At 40.7% G+C, this 26999-nt stretch overlaps 1 protein-coding gene across 17 annotated transcripts; it reads left to right on the forward strand.

The window, feature by feature from the left end:
- The first annotated feature begins 1627 nt into the window (after positions 1-1627).
- On the forward strand, positions 1628-26759 carry LOC138404069 (WD repeat-containing protein 87-like). 17 transcript variants are annotated; one of them, XM_069507145.1, is made up of 24 exons: positions 1628-1712; positions 2120-2254; positions 2738-3034; positions 3645-3695; positions 5068-5160; positions 6027-6152; positions 8336-8455; positions 8862-9038; positions 9628-9714; positions 12005-12085; positions 13407-13487; positions 14730-14855; positions 16273-16392; positions 17794-17856; positions 18444-18500; positions 19691-19810; positions 20348-20410; positions 20488-20550; positions 22164-22445; positions 23079-23117; positions 23737-23760; positions 23900-23923; positions 25286-25352; positions 25836-26759. In XM_069507145.1, exons 1-23 carry the CDS (start codon positions 1653-1655, stop codon positions 25343-25345), a joined length of 2349 nt encoding a protein of 782 aa, XP_069363246.1. In that variant the 5' UTR covers positions 1628-1652; the 3' UTR covers positions 25346-25352; positions 25836-26759. The 17 variants fall into 17 exon arrangements, with proteins under 17 accessions (XP_069363246.1, XP_069363245.1, XP_069363247.1 ...); XM_069507144.1 differs by lacking the exon at positions 9628-9714 and adding an exon at positions 11491-11577; XM_069507146.1 differs by lacking the exon at positions 9628-9714 and adding an exon at positions 11491-11577 and having other exon boundaries at positions 22164-22433.
- Positions 26760-26999: the final 240 nt, after the last annotated feature.

Consider the following 26999-nt stretch of genomic DNA (forward strand, 5'->3'; position numbering starts at 1 on the left):
CTTATGAGAATTATGAAATTTGGCAGGTAGGTAGTTAATCTTATACTTAGCAAAAGAAAGGAAAAAAATCCGATAAATTCAAATGTGTTTATGAACAAATAATTAGTATTTTGAACTATCAAAGTACCCTACCCGTTCAAAAGACGGGTCGGGTCGCTAGTCCTAATCCTCATCCTAATTCTAATCCTAAAATCCTATTCCTAATAATATTATAAGTGTGAAAGTGTGGATGTTTGGATGTTTGTTACTCAATCACGCAAAAAGGGCTGAACGGATTTGGATGAAATTTGGAATGGAGATAGATTATACCCTGGATTAACACAACTTTACAACAGGCTACTTTATATCCCGGAAAATCAAAGAGTTCCCGCGGGATTTTTGAAAAATTTAAATCCACGCGGATGGAGTCGCGGGCATGAGCTAGTATTATATAACATACCTAGTCAATGGGACTCGAAATTTAATCTAAAGATAAATTTGCATCGCTGCAACTAAAGGTAGGGGAAAAAAAAGATTTTTTTTCAAATACTACTTAATTGAATCGGTTTTCTAATAAAATGGTTGATTTGATACGATTTTAGCATAATAATAAATAGGTCACCAAGGTTTTATACAAGACACTATGTCCCTGATTTTGCTGTTTATCCATTCTTATAAGTAACTAGCTTATGTTCGCGACTTCGTCCGCGAACCGGACTAGGTACACAAATTTCAAACCCCTATCACCCTATTTCACCCCCCTGGGGGTTGAATTTTCTAAAATCTTTGTTAGTGGAAGCTTACGTCAGAATAGCTATCTGCATGCCAAACAGACCGATCCGTCCAGCTGTTTGAGCTGTGCGTTGATAGATCAGTCAGTCAGTCACCTTTTCCTTTTATATACTTATATAAATTTAGATGTAGACAAGTATAGTTGAATATCTCTATTCTCTATATATAAAAACTAGCTTATGCCCGCGACTTTGTCCGCGTGGACTACACAAATTTTAAACCCCTATTTTACACCCTTAGGTTTGATTTTTACATAGAGATTTTAACTATGAGATTTCAACATAAGCTTAACAAAATATGTCATACTGCTAATTGCAAAAATATTAACTACAAAACTTCTTTATCGACACTTCAAAACTGACAGAGTTTCATACAAACTTCAAACCCCTAATTTACCCCTTTAGGGGTTGAATTTTGAAAAATCCTTTCTTAGCGGACGCCTACGTTATAATAGCTATTTGCATGCCGAATTTCATCGTGATCCGTCCAGTAGTTTGAGCTGTGCGTTGATAAATCAGTCAGTCAGTCAGTCACCTTTTCCTTTTTTTATATATATAGATGAATCGCAGAATGTGTTGCTGATCGCAAATCTCGAGAACAGCTGAATCGATTTCGCTAATTCTTTTTTCATAATATTCCTTGAAGTAGGTACGAGGATAGTTCTTACGGAGAGAAAAAATAAAAAAAATCCTGAAAATAAAATAAAAACAATCGGCTGTTAGGCGGTACGAAGTTCGCCGGGTCAGCTAGTTGTATATATACATCAACCATGCAATAATATAAATGGAAAAAATTAATACCTACATAATTATTAACGCCACATTTATAAAGGGGTATAAAACGTGTTTCACGGTGTGCCGTGCTCTGTTGAGAAAGGCAAGATGGACGTGCTCACTGTATTAGGCTGCTTATGTCTCCTCATAGCTACTACCTCAGCCCAGGCAAGTACCTATTTAGATTTTTTTATACCTTTATTTTTATTCTTGTACTAGATGATGGCCGCGACTGCGTGGATTTAGGTTTTTCAAAAATCCCGTAGGAACTCTTTAATTTTCCGGGATCAAAAGTAACCTGTGTCCTTCCCCGGGATGTAAGCTATCCCGGTACCAAATTTCATTGAAATCGGTTGAAGCGTTGGGCCGTGAAAGGCTAGCAGACAGGCAGACACACTTTCGAATTTATAATATTAAGTATGGATTTACCCTTGACTACGGTCTCATCTGGTCTTCTCTGGTCTTAAAGGTGGCCATAGTGATGAAAAGATTAGTCAGCCTACTGGTTTTGTTTGTGTAGTGCTGCTTCCAGGGGTGGTAGGAGATAGACAATAGTTTTTTTTCTTTTGTTTTAGGATGTGTTACCAGAGGGCGCATCTAAAGACGAGTTGGTCGATATACTGCAAGAGTTGGGACAAGCCGTAGATCAGGGGCTTGGCGAGTTGGAGACCAGCCCTGAAGATGGCGACCTTGAAGGGAGGAGGCAAGGGGTAAGATTCTAATCTACAACGTTAGTTTTACCTGCCTGCCTATGCTCGCGACTTCGTCCACGTGGACTACTCAAATTTCAAACCTCTATTTCATCCCCTTAGGGGTTAAATTTTCAAAAATCCTTTCTTAGCGGATGTCTACGTCATAATAGCTATTTGCATGCCAAATTTCTGCCCGATCCGTCCAGTAGTTTGAGCTGTGCGTTGATAGATCAGTCAGACAGCTTTTCCTTTTAAATATATTATGTATAGTTTTCGTTCGCTTCGTTTTCATCCGCGTGGACCACACTTTCAAACCCCTTTTTTAATCTCTTAGGGGTTGGATTTTCAAAACCTTTTTCTTAGCGGATGCGAGCGTTCGTTTGCGCAACCTTACGCTGACTAAAACCGAATGTATCATGTCAGTCAGTCAGTCACCTTTTCCTTTTATATATTTATATATGGGTTGTACAGAAGTTTAAAGCTTTTATGTATTATTTTCAGGACTCAGAAGATAGTATTCAACGAGATCTTTTTCTGACTCTTCTCGGAGGACATCGTAGGTTCGATATAGAGAACATGCTATCGCTCCTTCTGAAAGTTCTAGAAGCTACTGGTAAATCTCCTTCTGGAGGTAGTGGAGGTGGTACTCCAGGTGGTGCTGGAGCCAGTGGAGGCGCTTCTCCAGCCAAACCTGGAGGTGGAAGTTCTCCAGGCAAAGCTGCAGGTGGAAGTTCTCCAGGCAAAACTGCAGGTGGAAGTTCTCCAGGCAAAGCTGGAGGCGGAAAACCGGCAGGAAAGGTAATTGCATTTTATTTAGGACTAGATTATATGCCCGCGACTTCGTCCGCGTGGACTACACTTTCAAACCCTATTTTAACCCCTTAGGGGTTGAATTTTCAAAAATCCTTTCTTAGCGGATGCCTACGTCATAATAGCTATCTGCGTGGCAAGTTTCTGCCCGATCCGTCCAGTAGTTTGAGCTGTGCGTTGATAGATCAATCAGTCCGCTTTTCCTTTTATACATATATCAAATACACTAGCTTATGTACGTCTTTGTTCGCGTGGACTACACAAATTTCGAACCCTTATTTTGCCCCCTTAAGAGTCGCATTTTCAAAAACCCTTTTTTAGCCTATTTAGTCAGTCAGACAATCAGCTTTATCTTTTATATACATAGATATATAGCGTTGGGGTCCCTAGGTGCTAGAATGGCGACCTCACACCGGAACACGCAGTGTGGGAAGACCGCCCACTAGGTGGACGGACGATGTCAGACAAGTCGCACGGAGCCGCTGGATTCAGGCAGCGCAAGACCGTGGCGTGTGGAAGGCCTTACAAGAGACCTATGTCCAGCAGTGGACGTCTATCGGTTGATGATGATGATGATAGCTACTTTCCGTATTTGTAGGAGGGTTGGTGGACTTATTCGTGGTCCTGGGACTATGACTGGAACTTTGGAGTAAGTTGCTTTCTATAGTGCACTACCATCACTACCCATGATATAAATGCAAAAGTGTGTTTGTTTGTTGCTTTGTCCTTCGTGATTGAACTATTTTGGACTTACCTTTGCACAAGTTTAAAAAATCTATTAAAAATATGCTCCTGAAAAAAGCATATTACACAATTGAAGATTATCTAAATGATAAAAGAGCGTGGATTTGACCTGCAGCTCGTTCCAGCAACGCACAAGACTGCAAATACTATTTTATACATGGCATAATTTTGTACCTATATCAAATATTTGAAAAGAGCAACCGCCGAGTTTCTTGCTGGTTCTTCTCGGCAGGAAAGGCATTCCGAACCAGTGGTAGATGCATCCGACTATTCGTAAGCACTTGTAAAAGTTTATACGAATAAAAAAGATTTTCATTTTCATTTTCATTTTCAACGGATTGACGTGATTTTTGCATGGTAGGTATAGTTTTTTTTTATGTATGTTTCGCTGGCAATCCTCCGACATGGTTATCGGAGACTTTGTATAGCTTAACACGGCATTTTTTTTTTACCTTTTTCTTTTTAGATTGTCATGAAACAGGTTCTTTTTTTGTGCTGTGATCATGATTTTTAAGCCAATGTCTTACGTTTTTTAACTTATTCTATTCAGACTTATATTTATATGCATAAGTAAGTATAGTGAAAGAAGATGCTCCTTTTTGATGGAAAATCAAAAATACCCACGGGATTTTTAAAAACCTATCCACACGGACGAAGTCGCGGGCATCAGCTAGTCAGCTTATAAATAGCAAAGTTGACAAGTCAAATACTTTGGCACATAATATTTTGGCGTCGCTGTTTCGTATATATTAATTTCGTATAATATATATTATTCGTTATGTAAAAATATTCGACACGCGTTTCGGTTTTTGCGTCAACTAAAACTAACGTTGTATAAGTCAAAGTCAAAGTCAAATGATTTATTCAAAATAGGTAATAAATTACTCTTATTGATGGTCTGGTATGGTGTTAAATTTCTAAGATATAGTGGTGATAATTATTACGCAAACTTAAAAGTAAAGCTACGAGGGTTCCAAACGCGCCCAGGTCTGAGAAGTACATTTAGGTGTACTTAGAGATGTTTTAGAATGTAATTAAATTTTAATAACTTAGCATGCCCTACACGTTTTGGATTAGTCTCTTACTGCCGCACTCAGAGTCGTTAATCGTTACTTAAGATTGAGTTAAAACGAGACAGATTTATGCGAGAGATATAGCTCTGTCTCGTTTGAACTAAACTTAAGTAACGATTTAGCTACTCTGAGTACGGCTGTTAGTCTATATTTTTAAACTGAAATAAATATAAAATTTAGACTAACACTGTGAATTCTTTTCAGAAGAGACGTCAAGGAGATAGCAGATTTTACTCGCCTGATGCGTTGAGAGGAGGAGACGGAATTCTAGACTTCCTTGGCCTTACCTTACCTCAGGTAAGTAATAGGGTATTTTACACCAAGCCAGAAAAAAATCTAAAAATCTATAAACGACATGCAATAAGCAATCGAAAAATGTACTTAACTAGCGTATGCTCGCGACTTCGTCCGCGTGGACTACACAAATTTCAAACCCCTATTTTACCCCCTTAGGGATTGAATTTTCAAAAATCCTTTCTTAGCGGATGCCTACGTCATAATAGCTATCTGCATGCCAAATTTCAGCCCGATTCGCCCAGTAGTTTGAGCTGTACGTTGATAGATCAGTCAGTCAGTCAGTCACCTTTTCCTTTTATATATTTAGATTTCAGTTTACAAAATTAATTTCATTATTCATTTTAAAGATTTCACCTTTTTATTTTTTAGGGTTCCGTACCTCGAACGGAAAAACGGAACCCTTATAGGATCACTTTGTTGTCTGTCTGTCTGTCTGTCAAGAAACCTACAGGGTACTTCCTGTTGACCTAGAATAATTAAATTTGGCAGGTAGGTAGGTCTTATAACTGACATTCGGGGCAAAATCTGAAAACCGAGAATTTGTGGTTACATCACACAAAAAAATTGTGGTCATGAACTAAAAATTAGTATTTTCAATTTTCGAAGTAAGATAACTATATCAAGTGGGGTATCATATAAAAGGTCTACACCTGTGCATTCTAAAACAGATTTTCATTTATTTTTATGCATCATAGTTTTTGAATTATCGTGCAAAATGTCGAAAAAATACCACTGTAATACGGAACCCTCGGTGCGCGAACCTGTTTCGCACTTGGTCGGTTTTTTTTTAATAATTTCCGTTTGTCTGGGATTTCGGGCTACGGTCGTGCTCTGTGCTATTATCGACATCGTATCTTTTGGTTTAGCCTCCTCAAGACCTTAGTGTGAATTTGGAGTCAGTATTGAGCAGCCTTCGCAGTGCCATCAAGACTTTAACGAGGTCAATCGAGGTTTACAACTCCTTCGCCAAACTTACAGGAAGGAGACAAGCGGTAAGAACTCTCTCTTTTCGTCTGTGCCATAACCCATCGCCGGCTCACTACAGAGCACGGGTCTTCTCTCAGAGTGAGAAGGCTTTTAGTTATAGTCTACCGCGCTGGCCAGGTGCGGATTGGCAGACTTCACACAAGACGAAAACCTATAGGGTTACCTGACTTCTCGTTGACCGTCGTTCGTCGTACATGGGCAGATAGGTAGGTCTTAGATATAGCACAAGTAAAGAAAAAAATCCGAAAACCGACACAAAAAAAAAAATTAAAACTTGCGAAAAAAATTATTTACCTAAATCACAAACAGATGGCGCAGTCCGTCACTGACTTGCAGTGTTCTACATAAAAGTGTTCTGTATAACTTTTGTACTACAGAGTTAAAATTTTTACAAAAAAAATAAAAACCGACTTCGATACACAAACACTAAAAATTGAAAAATAATTTAATTTATTACCGAATATATTATGTATACAAGAGTTAATACAGTTCCATAATAATACTTTTTTGGTGCCGGTGCCAATTAGCTTTAGCTGCGCGAATCGTCTAGACTTCATATTTTTATGAGACTCCACAATGGCACCTCATTGGCACCGACCCCAAAAAATATTATTATGGAACTGTATTAACTCTTGTATACATAATAATATATTCGGTAATAAATTAAATTATTTTTCAATTTTTAGTGTTTGTGTATCGAAGTCGGTTTTTATTTTTTTTGTAAAAAAATTTTATTTCACAATTTTTAGTGGTCCCATGGAATTATGCTATGACTGGTTAAAAATCTACTGTTTACTAAGCTATTACACTGATCGCGAGCAATTTACTCTTATCCGTTGAGGAGTTCCAGTATCTATCTTCGAAGATGTTCATCAGATCTTCACCAAATTTAAATGGGACCAACTTTGAAATATACCCTTTAAAACAAAAAAAGAATTTTCAAAATCGGTCCAGGCGTCTTCGAGTAATCGGGGAACATACATAAAAAATAAAAAGATTCCGACGAATTGAGAACCTCCTCCTTTTTTTGAAGTCGGTTAAAAACGAGACAGATGTATATCTCTCACATAAATCTGTCTCGTTTTAACTCAATCTTAAGTCTGAGCAAAGTCAAAGTGCGAAATCCCTTAGTGTATTAAACGTTGAACGTAATTATACGAAATTTAATTGAAATTGGTTTTATATCAATCGAATAAAACTGGTTTATCTCCTAATGGCCGTGTAAAAGATGCATATTTTGGGGAAACTTCGCGATTTTTTGTATCGAGCCAAATTGTGCCAATCGTGTTTTGGCTCTCGTAATTCATTAAAGAATATCTTTAATTTTTATAACATTAAAAAATAAATAAACAAAGGTAAACGCCCATTCTTGGCCAAAGTTCATCCATCAATGTTATGAATACTAAAAAAACTTATTCAATGACTAAAATATTGCTCGTAACGGTTTGTGCGTAACACTCCGGCATAATTAAGACACTTGACTTGACTTGACTGGAAATATAGATATTGCAATAGTTCTTATACTGAGAAAACATCGACATACAAAAAGGTTTATAAAAGTTCCTCCGAATTGTATCTCCAAAATAGTGCTTGTTTCTTAATCTGTGATGTCAGTCCTAATCCTTTAATTAATATCATTGATGGATGTATTTTGACCAAAAACCCTTTGAGGAATGGGCATTCCATTTTGTAGTTTTTGAGGCCTAAACGTGGTTCTTTAAACATCCGAAATGTGTCTCAACACTGCTTTTGGGATGCATATTGCCATATATAGGGTTGCCAGATCTTAAAACCGAAAAGCCGAACAGACCAGCCAGTTTAGCCGGACATTTGGGTAAAAAGGCCGGACAATCCTAATTTTTCAGTCTATCACAGTTATACTAACACAAAAGAAACAAGTCTTTTATATTTTTTACCTTAAAATCTCCTCAAATTCTAATAAAAGAACAATAAAATAAATGAACCAATCTTTTTTTAATAAGCACTACCTACTATTATTGCAAAATGTAAAAAATGGTCAAATTTAAAAAGCCTAACAAAAGCCGGACAGGCCGGACACCATCTAATTTGGCCGTACATGCAACCGAAAAGCCTGACTGTGTCCGGCTTTATCCGGACGCCTGGCAACACTAGCCATATATACAGCGAAATGTTGAAATAGTCCAGGTTGTTCTTCTTGTTTTATCAGGGCGAGGATACAGGCGAGTTGATGCAAATATTGCAAGAGTTGGGAGAAGCGGTGGAGGAAGGGCTCCAGGAGCTGGAAACTAGCCCTGATGGGGTAGAGCTCACGGGGAGGAGGCAGGAGGTAAGATTCCTACATATCTTTAAATATATAAAAAGAAAAGGTGACTGACTGACTGATTGATCTATCAACGCACAGCTCAAACTACTGGACGGATCGGGCTGAAATTTGGCACGCAGATAGTATATTACGACGTAGGCATAGGCTAAGAAAGGATTTTTGAAAATTCAACCCCTAAGGGGGTGAAATAGGGGTTTGAAATTTGTGTAGTCCACGCGGACGAAGTCGCGAGCATATACCCACCCGTGGACGGACGAAATCAGACGAGTCGCAGGGAGCCGCAGGGTGGCGGCGGCGCAAGACCGTGGCGTGTGGAGGTCCCTACAAAAGACCTATGTCCAGCAGTGGACGTCTATCGGTTAATGTTGATGATGATGGATTTTTCATTTTTTTACTAACAATGTTTTAGGATCCTGAAGGCGAGTCTCCTTTGAGCCAAGTTTTGGAAAACTTAGGCCAAGCGGCACAGAAAGGACTTGACGATATGCTGACTGTACCTGAACTAGGCGAAAAGGTAGAAGGGGTACTTGAGGAGTTACAAACTGACCCTGAAGAGGAGGACATTCAAGGAAGGAGGACTTTACCAGTAAGTGACACACTTCGCACTATAAGAGTGGGGGCACACGATGCGATGCGGCGGCGGTGCGGCGCCGCTCAGTTGTATATGCGTCACAAGGACAGACAGACTGGGGGCACACGATGCGATGCGGCGCCGCACCGCAAAGATTTCACCGTATCAGTGGGCACACGAGCGGTGCGGTGCCGCAACGTTGTTATGTCGCAGCTGCGCCGTAGCAGCGTTTAGACAGTCTGTTAATAAAAACAACTACATCCTAGCTTTCATCCCGGGATCGGATATTTTGCTGTAAACAAAAATTAAAGATGAACCTCTAATCTAAATAAATAAAAGGTAAAGGTGACTGTCTGACTGATCTATCAACGCACAGCTCAAACTACTGGACGGAACGGGCTGAAATTTGGCATGCAGATAGCTATTATGACGTAGGCATCCGTTAAGAAAGGATTTTTGAAAATTCAACCCCTAAGGGGGTGAAATAAGGGTTTGAATTTTGTGTAGGCCACGCGTACGAAGTTGCGAGCATGAGCTAGTTTAATATAAAAGGCAGTGGTGTTTGTTGTTTTTTTAATTTAGTGTCATGTTGTCCTACCCACAGAGTGGTCGTCGTTTTTTCCTGTCAAAGCTCGGCGAAATGGTGAAGAATGGTTTCAAGACACTCTTTCGAGACGATTCCAAGCGTCGGGTTAGTGATACAGCCTGCTCCCTAAGACTGGGGGCACACGATGCGTTGCGGCGCCGCAACGTTGTTATGTCGCAGCGGCGGCGCTGTAGCAGCGCTGGACGGTGTCTTTCCTGACGCATAAACAACTGAGCGATGCCGCTCCGACGTCGCAACGCATTCACCCCTCCCCGCCTCGTCTCGCTGGTTGCAAGTCCGGTGCGGCGCCGGAGCGCATCGTGTGACATGCCACAGATATTTCTATGTAAGACGACGCAGCGACACCGCTCCGGTGCCGCACCACCGCCGCAAGTCATCGTGTGCTTCCGCTCACACTGTCCAACGCTGGTACAGCGCCGCCGCTGCGACATAACAACGTTGCGGCGCCGCACCGCTCGTGTGTCCGCTGATACGGTGAAATCTTTGCGGTGCGGCGCCGCAACGCATCGTGTGCCCCCAGTCTGTCTATCCTTTTGACGCATAAACAACTGAGCGATGCCGCTCCGACGTCGCAACGCATTCACCCCTCCCCGCCTCGTCTCGGTGGTTGCAAGTCCGGTGCGGCGCCGCAACGCATCGTGTGCCCCCAGTCTGTCTTTCCTTGTGACGCAAAAACAACTGAGCGATGCCGCTCCGACGTCGCAACGCATTCACCCCTCCCCGCCTCGTCTCGCTGGTTGCAAGTCCGGTGCGGCGCCGCAACGCATCGTGTGCCCCCAGTCTGTCTTTCCTTGTGACGCAAAAACAACTGAGCGATGCCGCTCCGACGTCCGCAAGCATTCACCCCTCCCCGCCTCGTCTCGCTGGTTGCAAGTCCGGTGCGGCGCCGCAACGCATCGTGTGCCCCCAGTCTGTCTTTCCTGTGACGCAAAAACAACTGAGCGATGCCGCTCCGACGTCGCAACGCATTCACCCCTCCCCGCCTCGTCTCGCTGGTTGCAAGTCCGGTGCGGCGCCGCAACGCATCGTGTGCCCCCAGTCTGTCTTTCCTTGTGACGCATAAACAACTGAGCGATGCCGCTCCGACGTCGCAACGCATTCACCCCTCCCCGCCTCGTCTCGGTGGTTGCAAGTCCGGTGCGGCGCCGCAACGCATCGTGTGCCCCCAGTCTGTCTTTCCTTGTGACGCAAAAACAACTGAGCGATGCCGCTCCGACGTCGCAACGCATTCACCCCTCCCCGCCTCGTCTCGCTGGTTGCAAGTCCGGTGCGGCGCCGCAACGCATCGTGTGCCCCGAGTTCTGTCTTTCCTTGTGACGCATAAACAACTGAGCGATGCCGCTCCGACGTCGCAACGCATTCACCCCTCCCCGCCTCGTCTCGCTGGTTGCAAGTCCGGTGCGGCGCCGCAACGCATCGTGTGCCCCCAGTCTGTCTTTCCTTGTGACGCATAAACAACTGAGCGATGCCGCTCCGACGTCGCAACGCATTCACCCCTCCCCGCCTCGTCTCGCTGGTTGCAAGTCCGGTGCGGCGCCGCAACGCATCGTGTGCCCCCAGTCTGTCTTTCCTTGTGACGCATAAACAACTGAGCGATGCCGCTCAGACGTCGCAACGCATTCCCCCTCCCCACCTCGTCTCGGTGGTTGCAAGTCCGGTGCGGCGCCGCAACGCATCGTGTGCCCCCAGTCTTATACTACAAAAATAAAATAAAATAATTGTTTACTAGCTGATGCCCGCGTCTTCGACCGCGTGGTATTAGGTTTTTGAAAATCCCGTGGGAAATCTTTGATTTTCCGGGATAAAAAGTAGCCTATGTCACTCTCCAGGTCTTTTAAAGCTGTTATGTATTATTTTCGGGACATAGATAGTAGTACTAAACGAGATCTTTTTTTGTCTCTTCTGGGAGGTCATCGTAGCTTGGATACAGACGAACCGGCAGGAAAGGTAACTGCATTTTATTTAGGACTAGCTGATGCCCGCGACTTCGTCCGCGTGGAATTAGATTTTTTAAAAATCCCGTGGGAGCTCTTTGATTTTCCGGGATAAAAAGTAGCCTATGTCACTCTCCAGGTCTTTATCTATACCCGTGCAAAAAATCACGTCAATCCGTTGCACCGTTGCGGCGTGATTGAAGGACAAACCAACAAACAAACACACTTTTGCATTTATAATAAAAGGTAATGATTCAATTAAACTTTTACAAATGCTTTTGCATCAATGAATCAAAGGCTTAATTTGTAGTAAAAGCTTATTGCTTGCCTGGTGGTTGGTTTTTCCTGTACATACGACTGTAGTACGGAACCCTCATTGCGCGAGCCTGACTCGCACTTGGCCGGTTTTTTAATGTAGTGTCATGTTGTCCTACCCACAGAGCGGTCGTCGTTTTTTCCTGTCAAAGCTCGGCGAAATGGCGAAGGATTTTCTGAAGAAACTCTTCGATTCCCACCGCCGGGTTAGTAATACAGCCTGCTCCATTAAGTATAAATGCGAAAGTATGTCTGTCTGTCTGCTAGCTTATCACGGCTCAACAGTTTAATCCATTTTGGTGAAATTTGGTACAGAGCTAGCTTACATCCCGGGATCGGATATTTTGCTGTAAACAAAAATTAAAGATGAACCTAAAACCATATATAAAAGGATAAGGTGACTGACTGACTGATCTATCAACGCACAGCTCAAACTGCTGAACGCATCGGGCTCAAATTTGCCATGCCAAATAGCTATTTTGACGTAGCCATCCGCTAAGAAAGTTTTGAAATTTCAACCCCGGGTGAAATAAGGGTTTGAAATTTGTGTAGTCCACGCGGACGAAGTCGCGAGCATGAGCTAGTTTATTATAAAAGGCAGTGGAGTTTGTTGGTTTTTTAGGGTTCCGTAGCCGAATGGCAAAAAACGGAACCCTTATAGATTCGTCATGTCTGTCTGTCTGTCTGTCCGTCCGTATGTCACAGCCACTTTTTTCCGAAACTATAAGAGCTATACTGTTGAAACTTGGTAAGTAGATGTATTCTGTAAACCGCATTAAGATTTTTTCACAAAAATATAAAAAAAAATAATAAATTTTGGGGTTCCCCATACTTAGAACTGAAACTCAAAAAATTTTTTTTCATCAAACCTATCCATGTGGGGTATCTATGGATAGGTCTTCAAAAATGATATTGGGGTTTCAAATATAATTTTTTTTTAAACTGAATAGTTTGCGCGAGAGAAACTACCAAAGTGGTAAATGTGTGTGTCCCCCCCCCCCCTGTAACTCCTAAAATAACAGAATGATAAAACTAAAAAAAAAATATGATGTATATTTTTTTTTATTCAGATACAAGTTAGCCCTTGACTGCAATCTCACCTGGTGGTAAGTGATGATGCAGTCTAAGATGATAGCGGGCTAACCTGGAAGGGGTATGGCAGTTTTTGTTAAACCCATACCCCTTTGGTTTCTACACGGCATCGTACCGGAACGCTAAATCGCTTGGCGGCACGGCTTTGCCGGTAGGGTGGTAACTAGCCACGGCCGAAGCCTCCCACCAGACCAGACCAGAAATTTAGAAATTATAAAATTCCAAACCCCTGCCAGGAATCGAACCTGGGACCTCCCACTATTAAGACCACAGCGCTCACCACTGCGCCAGGGAGGTCGTCAAAAATTACCAATTACATTACCAAAATGCAAAATGTCGATAAAATACGATTGTAATACGGAACCCGCAGTGCGCGAGTCTGGTTCGCACTTGGCCGGTTTTTTTTAATGTAGTGTCATGTTGTCCTACCCACAGAGCGGTCGTCGTTTTTTCCTGTCAACGCTCGGCGAAATGGCAAAGGATTTTCTGAAGAAACTCTTCGATTCCCTCCGCCGGGTTAGTGATACGGCTTGCTTGCTCCCTTAAGGTCCAAGACTCGGTCTGCCTGCGTAATTGGGTATTTTCCTACTTTTGAATTTGATAAATATTATTACTTTATTATAAACTAGGATAAAAATAATGATGTTCACTGAAAAAATATTAAAATCCAACAAAGATTCACAAAGCTACAGGCATTTTAATTTTGGAGTGGGAGGGTCTCCTATCCCTTTCTCGAACGAAAAAACGAAAATTTGTATGAATCCGCACGAAGCTACTATGGCATTAGTAGGTGTGACGTCAAACTACTGTATCGCTATCACTGTCTAATCAGAAATATTTAAATGCTTATAACTTTTTTGTTATTTGATCGATTTAATTAGTTTTTTCAGTTAACGTCATTACTTTTATTCTAGTTTATAATAAAGTAATAAAAAAATTGAAGTCAAATACCCAATTCAAATTTAATCTGGTTTGTCGCAATTTGTAAACTAATGCGACAACGTAGGCTTATGGCATTCGAATTTCGCTCCTAGCAGTATCATATTCACAGGCTTAGTTAAATATCTTAACTTGAAGGTGTCCAGTTTGAGAAATTAGTCAAAATTGAGTTTGACGTGAGCTAATCACAAATTGGTCATTATTTTGACTAATTTCTTAAACTGGACACTTTCAAGTAAAGATTTTTATATAAACCTGTGAAGATGATATTGCTAGGGGCAAAATTTGAATGCCATAAGTCTACTTTGTCGCATTAGTTTACAAATTGTGAAGAAACCAAATTAAATTTGAATTTCGCGGGCAGACCCGTATTTTGGGCCTTAAGGGTGATTACGCATTGCATCCGATCCGAATCCGTGAAAATACGTTCCCTCGTAGTCATAGAACTATTTGTACAGTCATCATCATCAACCGATAGATGTCCACTGCTGGACATAGGTCTCTTGTAGGGACTTCCACGCGCCACAGTCTTGCGCCGCCGCCATCCAGCGGCTCCCTGCGACTCGTCCGTCCGTCATTTGTACAGTACGCGGCAGAAAATGTTGTACATCGACCTTTAGAAAGAGATAGCGGTTTTCTAGAGCGTTGTCTCTGTCGTTGAGACCGACAAAACGTCACGTAGATAGGTATGAGTGACAGAGACAACGCTTTACGAAGCCGAAATCTCTGACTCTATTATGTATGGAACCCTAAAAGAGCGAGGCCCGACTCACACTTGACCGATATTTTCTAATTTTGTATCATCTGGTCCACGTACAGGTTAACAAAAGAAGCGTTGACCAACCGGACGGCCGTCGTTTTTTGCTGGAGAAGCTGGGTAAGATGGCGAAGAATGGAATCGAAACACTCTTAGATTTTGGAGAAGATGAGGAGGAATCACACAAGGTTAGTGATAAGGCTCTGCTATTATATTAATTATAAATATAATAGCAGACCGTCAGCTGCGTCTTCGCACCGGAAGACGCCCCACTAGGTAGAGGAACGACATCAGTCGAGTCGCAGGAAGCCGCTGGATGGCGGCGGCGCAAGACCGTGGCGTGTGGAAGTCCCTACAAGAGACCTATGTCCAGCAGTGGACGTCTATTGGTTGATGATGATGATGATGATGATGATGATGATGATGATAGTAGCAGAGCATAATAATAAATTATGCATAGATATACAGACACACTTTCGCGTTTATAATATTAGTGTAATATTAATACCTACAGATTTTTTCGTAAATACATCAAAAATTTCGCGCTCGCTTCGCTGCGTGCAACTTCGTCCAAATGGATTTAGTTTTTTAAAAAAACACGTGGGAATTCTTTAATATTCCGGGATAAAAATTCTATGTCTGTTTCCGGGATGCAAGCTATCCCCGAATTGTACCTGGTTAAAAAGATCGGCTGTGAAAAGATTATAGATAGATAGATATACACTATACAGACCAACTTATGCATTTATAATATTAGTGTACCTACCATTAATACCTACAGATTTTTTCGTAAATTTAGTTTTTTTTTTTAAATCACGTGGGAACTCTTTAATATTCCGGGATAAAAAGCCGTTTATAATTCCAGACAGACAGACTGACACTTTTGAATTTACAGTATCAGTATGCATAAGGATGGAGTCCCGGTCGTCCTTTTAGCAATTATGGCAGCCCTACTGTACCCCGCAGGAAATATTTTACATCGAGTTTTAGAAAGAGATAGCGATTTCGTAGAGCGTTATCTCTGTCGTTGAGACTGACAAAGCGTCACGTAGATATTAGTAGGTATGAGTGACAGAGACAACGCTCTACGAAGCCGAAATCTCTATTATGTATGGAACCCTAAAAGAGCGAGGCCCGACTCACACTTGACCGATATTTTTAAATTGTGTATCATCTGGTCCACGTACAGCTTAGCAACAGAAGCATTGACCAACCGGACGGCCGAACCCTTATAGATTCGTCATGTCTGTCTGTCCGTCCGTCTGTCTGTCCGGAAGATCATGTTGACGTTTCTAATATCATTTTTTCTAAACTGAATAGTTTGTGCGAGAGACTTCCAAAGTGGTAAAATTTGTGGGACCCCTGTAACTTCTAAAATAACAGTATGATAAAACTAAAAAAAACATATTATGATGTACACTAGGTACCATGCAAACTACAAACACGAAAATTGGTTTGAACGAGATCTAGAATGTAGTTTTTGATATATCGTGCAAAATGTCGATAAAATACGATTGTACTACAGAACCCTCAGTGCGCGAGTCTGATTCGCACTTGGCCGGTTTTTTTTTTTTTTTAATTTTGTATCATCTGGTCCACGTACAGGTTAACAAAAGAAGCGTTGACCAACCGGACGGCCGACGTTTTTTCCTGGAGAAGCTCGGTCAGATGGCGAAGAATGGCATCGAAACACTTTTTGGAGAAGATGAGGAGGACAAAGAACAGGTTAGTGATAAGCTCAGCTCCCTTAGGGCTCTTTTCTGGAGCCGCGGCGCGTCGCGCTGTTAATCAGTATAAACGCGAAAGTGTGTTTGTTTGTTGGTTTGTCCTTCAATCATGTCGCAACGGTGCAACAGATTGACGTGATTTTTTGCACGGGTATAGATAAAGACCTGGAGAGTGACATAGGCTGCTTTTTATCCCGGAAATCAAAGAGTTCCTACGGGGTTTTTAAAAAGCTAATTCCACGTGGACGAAGTCATCAGGGCATCAGCTAGTATTTTATAATTTACAAACTATATTTTCTAATTTACAAACTATATTTTCTAATTTACAAACTATATTTTCTAATTTACAAACTATATTTTCTAATTTACAAACTCTACAAACTATCCGCGGAGAGAAGTAAGGATCTCTCTGACACGTATTCCCAAAAACTCAGTGAGTGTTAACCATTTTGTGTCACCAACAATATGTGAATAGAGTAAAACAAGAGTGAATAGGCAAACGCGTTACATCTTAGGCCACATCATCACTTCCCATCAGGTGTGATCGTGGGCAAGCGTACGCCTATAACGAATAAAAAAAGAAAAAAAAGAGGGTGATAAATTTGCAATCCACGGACTCTCTTGTCAAAGGAGCTCTAGGAGCGGTAGGCTATTTAATTTTAATTTAATTTAATTTAATTTATTTTGTAGAGACAAACAGTTACAATGAGAAATATAGATAGTATATATACAAAACCGGCCAAGTGCGAGTCAGGCTCGCGCAATGAGGGTTCCGTACTACAGTCGTATTTTTCGACATTTTGCACGATAATTAAAAAATTATGATGCATAAAAATAAATAAAAATCTGTTTTAGAATGTACAGGTGAAGACCTTTCATATGATACCCCACTTGATATAGTCACTCACTGCGAAAGTTGAAAATACTAACTATTAGTTCATGACCACAATTTAATTTTTTTTTGTGTGATCTAACCCTAAATTCACGGTTTTCAAATTTTTCCCCAAATGTCAGCTATAAGATCTACCTACTTGCCAAATTTCATGATTCTAGGTCAACGGGAAGTACCCTGTAGGTTTCTTGACAGACAGACAGACAGACAACAACGGAATCCTATAAGGGTTCCGTTTTTCCTTTTGAGATACGGAACCCTAAAAACACTTAAACCAAAGCAGTCTCCAATGAGAGATTAATACTTTTAATAATTAACTATTTAGGCATGTCTCTCTTAGTCTTAACTCATTTTAAAAGGGCTTTTGCGACCATAGATATTCCTGGCTATTCTCTTGTCAAATGAGCTTTGGTAGGCTATTTATTAAAAGGGCTTTGAAACTCTAAAATATAAAATGTAGTTTGTAGAGTTTTATACCTTTTTTATATGTGACTTTCGCTTTTTTAGACCATCCACGTTGTCCACGAAGAGTCTTCAAACGAGCAACCTCCGCAGAAAAAGAATCAATCTGTACGTACCTACACAATTTGTCTTTAGGATAAAACTCTTGTGACAAGGTTCTTTTGGCGCGTGGCCAAAATTGGAACTAACGTCGCCATCTTGTGAAGTGTCATGCTGTACCCTTGGAATATGTGGTGTTGCTAAGTAAAAAATCTGAAATTCACTGTTTTTTTTAATACCAGAGCCATTCTAGCTAAAAAAAATTACGAGACATTTAGCCTCATCTGGTGACAGAAGGGCTAATTTTTTGCGCAACGGATCAGCCTGGCTGTCCAGCGCGAAAATGCAGCCAGTATTCTTGGCACCATTCCACGCGGGCATGATTTGTATATGTGTGATATAGTAATTAGATAAGGCTAGCTTTAAGTTTTACTGTAATATTTTATAATAGCGATCTGCATGCCAAATTTCAGCCCGATCCGTCCAGTAGTTTGAGCTGTGCGTTGATAGATCAGTCAGTCAGTCACCTTTTCCTTTTATATATTTAGATTATAAAAGGAAAAAGGATAAGGAAAGTGATAATAAGCGTAGTTATAAACCACCTTCTATTCATTATGAAAAAAAAGGACAATATTAAATCTTTTATTTTGTTTCAGCAAAACAGAGAGGAATCTTCACGAAGCAAACAGTCTAAAAGAGGCAAACGAGACACAGTAAGACAAAAGTCTATTCTTTTCTCTGAGCTAAAGGGTTTTGAATATTTTAGTGGGGTGCCTAATTACATGTCCATCATACTTAGCGGCCACACAACAAGCCTGCCCACGTAAAAACAGCGAAGCAACCAAACAAAGGCCAGAATTTGCTAAACGATGAATACGTTTTTTTACACAATCGGGGAGGGAAAGGGTCGCTTGAGGGGGGGGGGGGGGGGGGTTACACATATATCACACATATAGTTCGCGACAGGTCGAGCTGGCAATCGGGGTATGAGGCGGGGGGACGCCCGACACACCCGCACGTCACCGGCGCTATCCCGCACCGGGCCTGTCGCACATTATACCTATAAGCGCGAGCGAAGCGAGCGCGAAATGATTTATTATTTAAATAGAAAAATGCCTCGGAAAATAAGTAAAATTTAGGTACTCAAAACCTTAGAAAGCGCGAGCAAAGCGAGCGCGAACTTTTTTTAAATATCGCTCAAGGGAGGTGCATATTTGTGTCCTTTTCGGCATCCCCGAAAATCAAATCTAGGCATTCAGAAACCGATAAAGCGCGAGCGAAGTGCGAGCGCAGCGAGCGCGAATTTATTCACAATATTGCCCATGAGAGGCATAATATTTGTTTCCTTTGTTTAGGTAGGTAAATTTATGGGCGGTCGGCTTGCGCCCCCTAGGAATCTGCGCCCGGGTGAACCGCACCCCTTGAACCCCCGGGTAAAGACGGTCCTGGCTCGAGCTCTGTTTTAGGGAATTTCGAAAAGGGTTATCGAGTCAACTGGGGACCCGAGAGTTTCTCTTAATTTTTTTTATTGCTAATAAAAGGACGGAATATGAATTTGAATAATAAAAACCTTTATTTTCAGATAGAAATCTAGCAAGTGTACATACCTATACAATATAGTAAAATAATATTTTTAAATTGAAATACTTTAATAGTCCAAGTAAAAATTAATACTGTACCCAGCAGGGAATATTGTACATCGACTTTTAGAAGAGATATAGCGATCTCGTAGAGCGTTGTCTCTGTCGTTGAGACTGACAAAACGCCACGTAGATAGGTATGAGTGACGAGATAACGCTCTACGAAGCCGAAATCTCTATTATGTATGGAACCCTAAAAGAGCGAGGCCCGACTCACACTTGACCGATATTTTTAAATTGTGTATCATCTGGTCCACGTACAGCTTAGCAACAGAAGCATTGACCAACCGGACGGCCGTCGTTTTTTCCTGGAGAAGCTGGGAATGATGGCGAAGAATGGCGTCGAAACACTTTTTGGAGAAGATGAGGAGGACAAAGAACAGGTTAGTGATAAGGCTCTGCTCCCTAAGGGCCCTTTTCTGGAGCCGCGGCGCGTCGCTCTGTTAATCTATATCTAATTTCAGGGCTCCGTACCTCAAAAAGAAAAACGGAACCCTTATAGGATCACTTTGTTGTCTGTCTGTCTGTCTGTCCGTCTGTCTGTCAAGAAACCTACAGGGTACTTCCCGTTGACCTAGAATCATGAAATTTGGCAGGTAGGTAGATCTTATAGCTGACATTTGGGGAAAAATCTGAAAACGGTGAATTTAGGGTTAGATCACACAAAAAAAATTAAATTGTGGTCATGAACTAATAATTAGTATTTTCAACTTTCGAAGTGAGTGACTATATCAAGTGGGGTATCATATGAAAGGTCTTCACCTGTGCATTCTAAAGCTGATTTTTATTTATTTTTATGCATCATAGTTTTTGAATTATCGTGCAAAATGTGAAAAAATACGACTGTAGTACGCAACCCTCATTGCGCGAGCCTGACTTGCACTTGGCCGGTTTTTTATATGTGACTTTCGTTTTTTTAGACCATTCACGTTGTCCACGAAGAGTCTTCAAACGAGCAACCTCCGCAGAAAAAGAATCTATCTGTACGTACCTACACAATTTCTCTTTAGGATAAAACTGTAGGAATTATCCACTAAGTATAAGTTTTATCTTGTTTCAGCAAAACACGGGTGAAGTCGGATCTTCACGAAACAAACAGTCTAAGGGAAGCAAACGAGACACAGTGAGACTAACATCGATTCTTTTCTCTAAACTAAACTAAAGGATGGCGATGGAGAGAGCTATGCTTGGGGTTTCTCTACGTGATCAAATCAGAAATGAGGAGATCCGTAGGAGAACTAGAGTAACCGACATAGCTCAACGGGTTGTGAAGCTGAAGTGGCAATGGGCACTACATAGTTCGTAAAACCGATAGACGTTGGGGTCCCAAGGTGCTAGAATGGCGACCTCGCACCAGAAGACGCAGTGTTGGAAGACCTCCCACTAGGTGGACGGACGACATCAGACGAGTCGCAAGGAGCCGCTGGATGGCGGCGGCGCAAGACCGTGGCGTGTGGAAGTCCCTACAAGAGACCTATACAGTGGACGTCTATCGGTTGATGATGATGATGAAACTAAAGGGGTTTGAATATTTTAGTATGGAGCATGACCTACTTACATGTCCGACATTTTTTTTTAAATAGCGGCCACGCGTAAAACCGAAACTAGTTGATAAAACTAAAGTCCACGACAGGTTTAGATGGCAATCGGGGTATGAGGCGTCACCCACACTCACCCGCACCGGATTAGCGCAGGGGCTGTGCGGGTGTGCACTGTGCGGGGCGTCCCCTCCCCGATTGCCTCTCAAGCCAAGCCTCTTGTTAAAATATAGGTAGCTTAATCCTTGGTCTTAGATATAAACAATGTATACAGTCTATAATCTTTTCTCCTTGTTAGAAAATGGCATACTTTATACTCTATGTTCTTTTTAGGGTTCCGTAGCCGAATGGCAAAAAACGGAACCCTTATAAATAACAAAATTTTAAAACTAAAAAAAATATATGATGTACATAACCATGCAAACTTCCACCCAAAAATTAGTTTGAACGAGCTCTAGTAAGTAGTTTTTGATTTATCGTGCAAAATGTCGATAAAATACGATTGAACTACGGAACCCTCAGTGCGCGAGTCTGATTCGCATTTGGCCGGATTTTCTCTATTCGATCAAACATGGCAGCTACACAGTTCTAAATCTAAATATATAAAAGGCAAAGGTGACTGACTGACTGACTGACTGACTGATCTATCAACGCACAGCTCAAACTACTGGACGGATCGGGCTGAAATTTGGCATGCAGATAGCTATGACGTAGGCATCCGCTAAGAAAGGATTTTTGAAAATTCAACCCCTATGGGGGTGAAATAGGGGTTTGAAATTCGTGTAGTCCACGCGGACGAAGTCGCGAGCATAAGCTAGTTAAATATAGTATCTTTAATTAAAATTATATATGTAGCTACATCTTGCACCGATAGTAGTGTTTTCCTTTCAAATCCTAATACCTCTTGATCGTCTCGCGTCGCTTTAGCATCATCACTTACCACCACATACATGTTTGCAGTCAAGGGCTAACTTGTCTTCTATAATATAAAAATGAATCACTAAATGTCCTTGTCGCCAATCTCGAGAACAGCTGAACCGATTTCGTTAATTCTTTTTTATAATATTCCTTGAAGATGGTTGTTACGGAAAGAAAAATTTAAAAAATTTGAATCGACTGTTAGGCGGAACGAAGTTCGAAGGGCAGCTAGTAATAGAATAAAAAAAGTACCTATACCTAAATAATTTTTTATTTTCAGCGGCAAATTGACGAAAACTCAGATGAAGTCATACTTTCACAAAACTCGGATGCAGTCGCAAATTCACAAACCTTAGATAAAGTCGGCCCTTCACAAAACTCGGGTGCAGTCGCAACTTCACAAACCTTAGATAAAGTCGGCCCTTCACAAAACTCGGGTGCAGTCGCAACTTCACAAACCTTAGATAAAGTCGGCCCTTCACAAAACCTGGTTGGAGCCGTACCTGCACCTTCGCAAAGCGACCAGCCTCTTAGAAAGAGACGGAACCCAGTAAGACTAACAGTTAGTAAAGAAAGAAAGAAATAAAAGACGTTTATTTTCTAAACTGTGCCACACATCACATGTTATACACGGTGAAGTTTTAGTGGGCGTGAACCATTTTGAGTCACCAACTAATCACATGTTGTTAAAAAACATTCGAAATTCAATTAGAAAATGTTTTCAAAAACATTCATTTAATTCGGAGACATAGTTTCGTTTGTGATTGGTTAGTGACTCAAAATGGTTAACTTTACTTGAGATAAAAAAATTCAAATCTCTATTTCACACCCTTAAGAAGAAAGGATTTCTGAAAATTCAACCCCTAAGGGGGGGAAACAGGTGTTTCTAATTTGTGTAGTCCACGCGGACGAAGTCGCGAGCATAAACTAGTTATTACATACATCTCAAGGTTAACCAGCGTGGTGATTGACTAACTCAGTGTCTAATACTGACTGATAGCCACCGAGCTCATTTGACATTGTTTGGTGCTATATTGCTGCTTCACTAAGCGATGTCAAAATAATTTATCGTAGAAATCCTTCAATGGATTAAAAATAAATGTCAAATGAGCTCGGTGGCTATCATTCAGTGTTAGACACTGAGTTAGTGAATCAGTTGGCTGGACAATAAACTGACGTATTCCTCTCATTGCAGCGACAGGATATGGGCGGTAGATTAATGCAAGATCACAGAGTAAGTAAATAGACATTCTGAATACATAATTGGCATACATGTCAAGGGTTACCTGCGGGATTCACTAACTCAGAGTTAGACATTGAGTAAGTGAATCGGACTGGACAATAAACTGACATTTCCTCTCATTGCAGCGACAGGATATGGGCGGTCTCAGAGTAAGTAAACTGTCAGTCTGAATACATAATTGGCATACATGTCAAGGGTTGCCTGCGGGATGATTCACTAACTCAGAGTTAGACATTGAGTAAGTGAATCGGACTGGACAATAAACTGACATTTCCTCTCATTGCAGCGACAGGATATAGGCGGTCTCAGAGTAAGTAAACTGTCAGTCTGAATACATAATTGGCATACATGTCAAGGGTTGCCTGCGGGATGATTCACTAACTCAGAGTTAGACATTGAGTAAGTGAATCGGACTGGACAATAAACTGACATTTCCTCTCATTGCAGCGACAGGATATGGGCGGTCTTAGAGTAAGTAAATTGTCAGTCTGAATACATAATTGGCATACATGTCAAGGGTTACCTGCGGGATGATTCGCTAACTCAGTGTTAGACATTGGAGTTAGTGAATCGGGCTGGACAATAAACTGACGTGTTTCTTTCATTGCAGCGACAGGATATCGCCGGTCTCAGAGTAAGTAAATTGTCAGTCTGAATACATAATTAGCATACATGTCAAGTGTTACCTGCGGGATGATTCGCTAACTCAGTGTTAGACATTGGAGTTAGTGAATCGGGCTGGACAATAAACTGACGTGTTTCTTTCATTGCAGCGACAGGATATCGCCGGTCTCAGAGTAAGTAAATTGTCAGTCTGAATACATAATTGGCATACATGTCAAGGGTTACCTGCCCCCCCAGCATGGGCAGGAGACAAAATTCTTATCCCCCAATTATATTCACTGACGAGGGATAAAATTTACTTGTCCACCTCTCAAAGCACGGCAACAGGGGAGAGGAGAAGTTTATCCCTGATTCGGGGACAATTTTATCCTCGACATTTGACGTGGGTTTAAGTTTATTCTCATAGAACTTAAAAAATCAAAACATGTCTCGCGGTACCTGTTGGGTTTAGGTTATGTTTGGGTTGTGTTTGGGTTATGTTTGGGTTGTGTTTGTGTTAAGTTTGGGTTGTGTTTGGGTTATGTTTGGAATATGGTTGGGAACCCCAACATAAACCCAACATAGGTCCCAAATACCAATTACCATTAACCCAATAAAGGTAAAGGAAAAGATCCAAAAACCGAAAAGTCCCCCGTTTTATTCACTGTGGATAATTATATCCACCCGTGAGCCCATGCTCGGAGAGTGGATAAAGCTGTCGGAGGGGATAAAGATTTTATCCTTTCCCCGGGGAGAAAATTATATCCCCGCCCATGCTAACCCTGCTGCGGGATGATTCACTAACCCAGTGTTAAACACTGAGTTAGTGAATCAGGCTGGACAATAAACTGACGTGTTCCTCTCAAAATTATTATATATCAGCCAATTAGCTACTCAATTGTATTACGATCTAGCCTAATTTATGACTAATAAGTAATTTTATTTTAACCTAAACTTATAAATTATCTTATATACTAAGAAATTGTCCATTGACGCATCTTAGTCTTTCTTGATTAGAGATACAACAACAACAAATTTAACAAACTAGCTTGTGCTCGCGACTTCGTCCGCGTGGACAACACATATTTCAAACCCCTTTTTCACCCCCTTAGAGTTTGAATTTTCAAAAACCTTTTCTTAGCGGATGCCTATGTCATAATAGCTATCTGCATGCCAAATTTCAGCCCGATCCGTCCAGTAGTTTGAGCTGTACGTTGATAGATCAGTCAGTCAGTCACCTTTTCCTTTTAGATTACGTTTTCTTTCAGCACTTACACTATATATCACTCTTGTCACTATACACTAACTCTAAACATAACAACATAACATAACATAAGGCATACAGCATAATGCTGAGCTGGGACCCTTTTTTCGGGTTGTGCCACACAATATAACTGTTTGTTCCGGCGCTTCTTTTGCTTGTTCTCAGGTGGAAGAAGCGCCGGAACAACCAGCTCTTAGCTTTAAGTTGTGATGTGTGGCATAATTTGTATTAATAAACGTATTTTCTTTCTTTCTTCTTTCAAACATAAACTGGTGTATTTCTATTATTGTAGCGTCAGTACATGGGCGCCCCGGTGGAACGGTTGTGGCCGTGGAAATATTATGGTTTATAGTTACCCAGTAAGTACCTAACCTACCTCCTTAACGTAACCTCCCTCGTAGGTACTTCAAGGAATATTATAAAAAAAGAATTAGCGGAATCGGTTCAGCTGTTCTCGAGATTTGCGATCAGCAACACATTCAGCGATTCATTTTTATTTATGTAGGTGTATTGAAATCGGTTTTTATTTTTTTTGGTAATTTTTTTTTTTAAATTTATGTTCATTTTTTATTATACCTACTAATTATTGTATTAAAATGAAAAAGATGCAGATAGTTACCTACTCTTAATTTAGTTTCCAGAAAACATTAGAATCGACGCCAAGAACAACAATCGAATCATTCGATTGTTATTCGAATGCATCGCCCACGCAGTAAATGAATAAATCTAAATCGGTACTCGCTTAACATCAGGTGACCCGCCTGCTCGTTTGCTCGATATCTCTTTTAAAAAAAAACTTGCTAAATTCTACGGGTCAAGTTAAACTGTTTTTTTGATTTCAGAGCCAAATGGAGCTGTTTCCAAAACAAAGTACCCAGTGAGGAACAATTACTCCCTTTGTTGTTCTATCTATACAACCTCCATAATGCTGTACATCACCCAGGACTGGCAACTACCAACGGCTTACGAACATCTAATCAAGTCAATCACCGCAATGCTCTGTTTCACTCAAAACTTCGCAAAAACAACGTCTTACCATTGTATCGCAATGACCTTAGACAAAACGATAACTTAGACGAAAATTCCAAAGGTTTAGTAATTGATATTATTGTGTAGAAAATTCAAAGGTTTAGATATTGATGCCATTGCTAGAAAATCGATTATTATATTAAACAGTAGGATATAAGCTTATTACAGGCTTAATAATTCTGGCACATTGATTGTGAACTAGCAACATTTCCTATCTAAAATTTTAACTATTTCACTTTTTCATTTTAGTGATGTACTTGCACTGATTGAAATCCTTGTACTACATGAGCTCAACCATTTTGTTTCAGTAGTTAAAATTTTGTTATATTTTAAAATATAATAGATTTTTTAAATTGATTTAATATTTATTATTGCAATTAATTTAAGGATTTTTGTGTATTAATCGTTTTTTTTTGTTAATTGGATGAATAATATTGTAAAATTAGAATAAGAAGTTATTTTGCATGCCACACTCTATGGCAGAGTGTAGTTACTGTACCCATAAGCATAACATCTATTGTACCTTACATGATAATCTATGCAAATAAATTTATAAAATGAAACTCATAAAAGGATTTACACGCAATTGAACTACTGAGGTGGAAAGTACATAGGTAACAATAATTTAATATCTTTGGATTGAATCTAAGTATAATACCTTACTAATGTGTAAAAGCTTTGTAAAATATTGAATAGTTCTACAAATATTATAACAAAATAAATTGGTCATAATCAGATGTGTTGTTTAATTTTTCCTTGCTAACCCATCAAATATTACGTAAAGACCACTAGGTGACGGATGACACCAAACGAGTCGCAGTGAGCCGCTGGATTCAGGCAGCGCAAAAGCGTGACGCGTCGAAGTATCTACAAGCGGAGATGAGTTACACCAACTTGTATTAACTTATTTCTGCTACGAGAGACCCTGTCTAGCAGTGAAGCAACATCGCTAGGATGGGCGAATCATTCGAATAACA

This window comes from Maniola hyperantus, chromosome 25 (assembly GCF_902806685.2).
Source record: "Maniola hyperantus chromosome 25, iAphHyp1.2, whole genome shotgun sequence".
In the NCBI taxonomy this organism is placed as follows: Eukaryota; Metazoa; Arthropoda; class Insecta; order Lepidoptera; family Nymphalidae; genus Maniola; species Maniola hyperantus.

Coding starts and splice junctions, on each gene's coding strand:
- LOC138404069 (XM_069507145.1), top strand. CDS start 1,653: ATGGACGTGCTCACTGTATTAGGCTGCTTATGTCTCCTCATAGCTACT. Junction 3,035..3,644: donor GCGGAAAACCGGCAGGAAAG/GTAATTGCATTT, acceptor CCGTATTTGTAG/GAGGGTTGGTGGACTTATTC. Junction 16,393..17,793: donor ATGAGGAGGACAAAGAACAG/GTTAGTGATAAG, acceptor TCGCTTTTTTAG/ACCATCCACGTTGTCCACGA.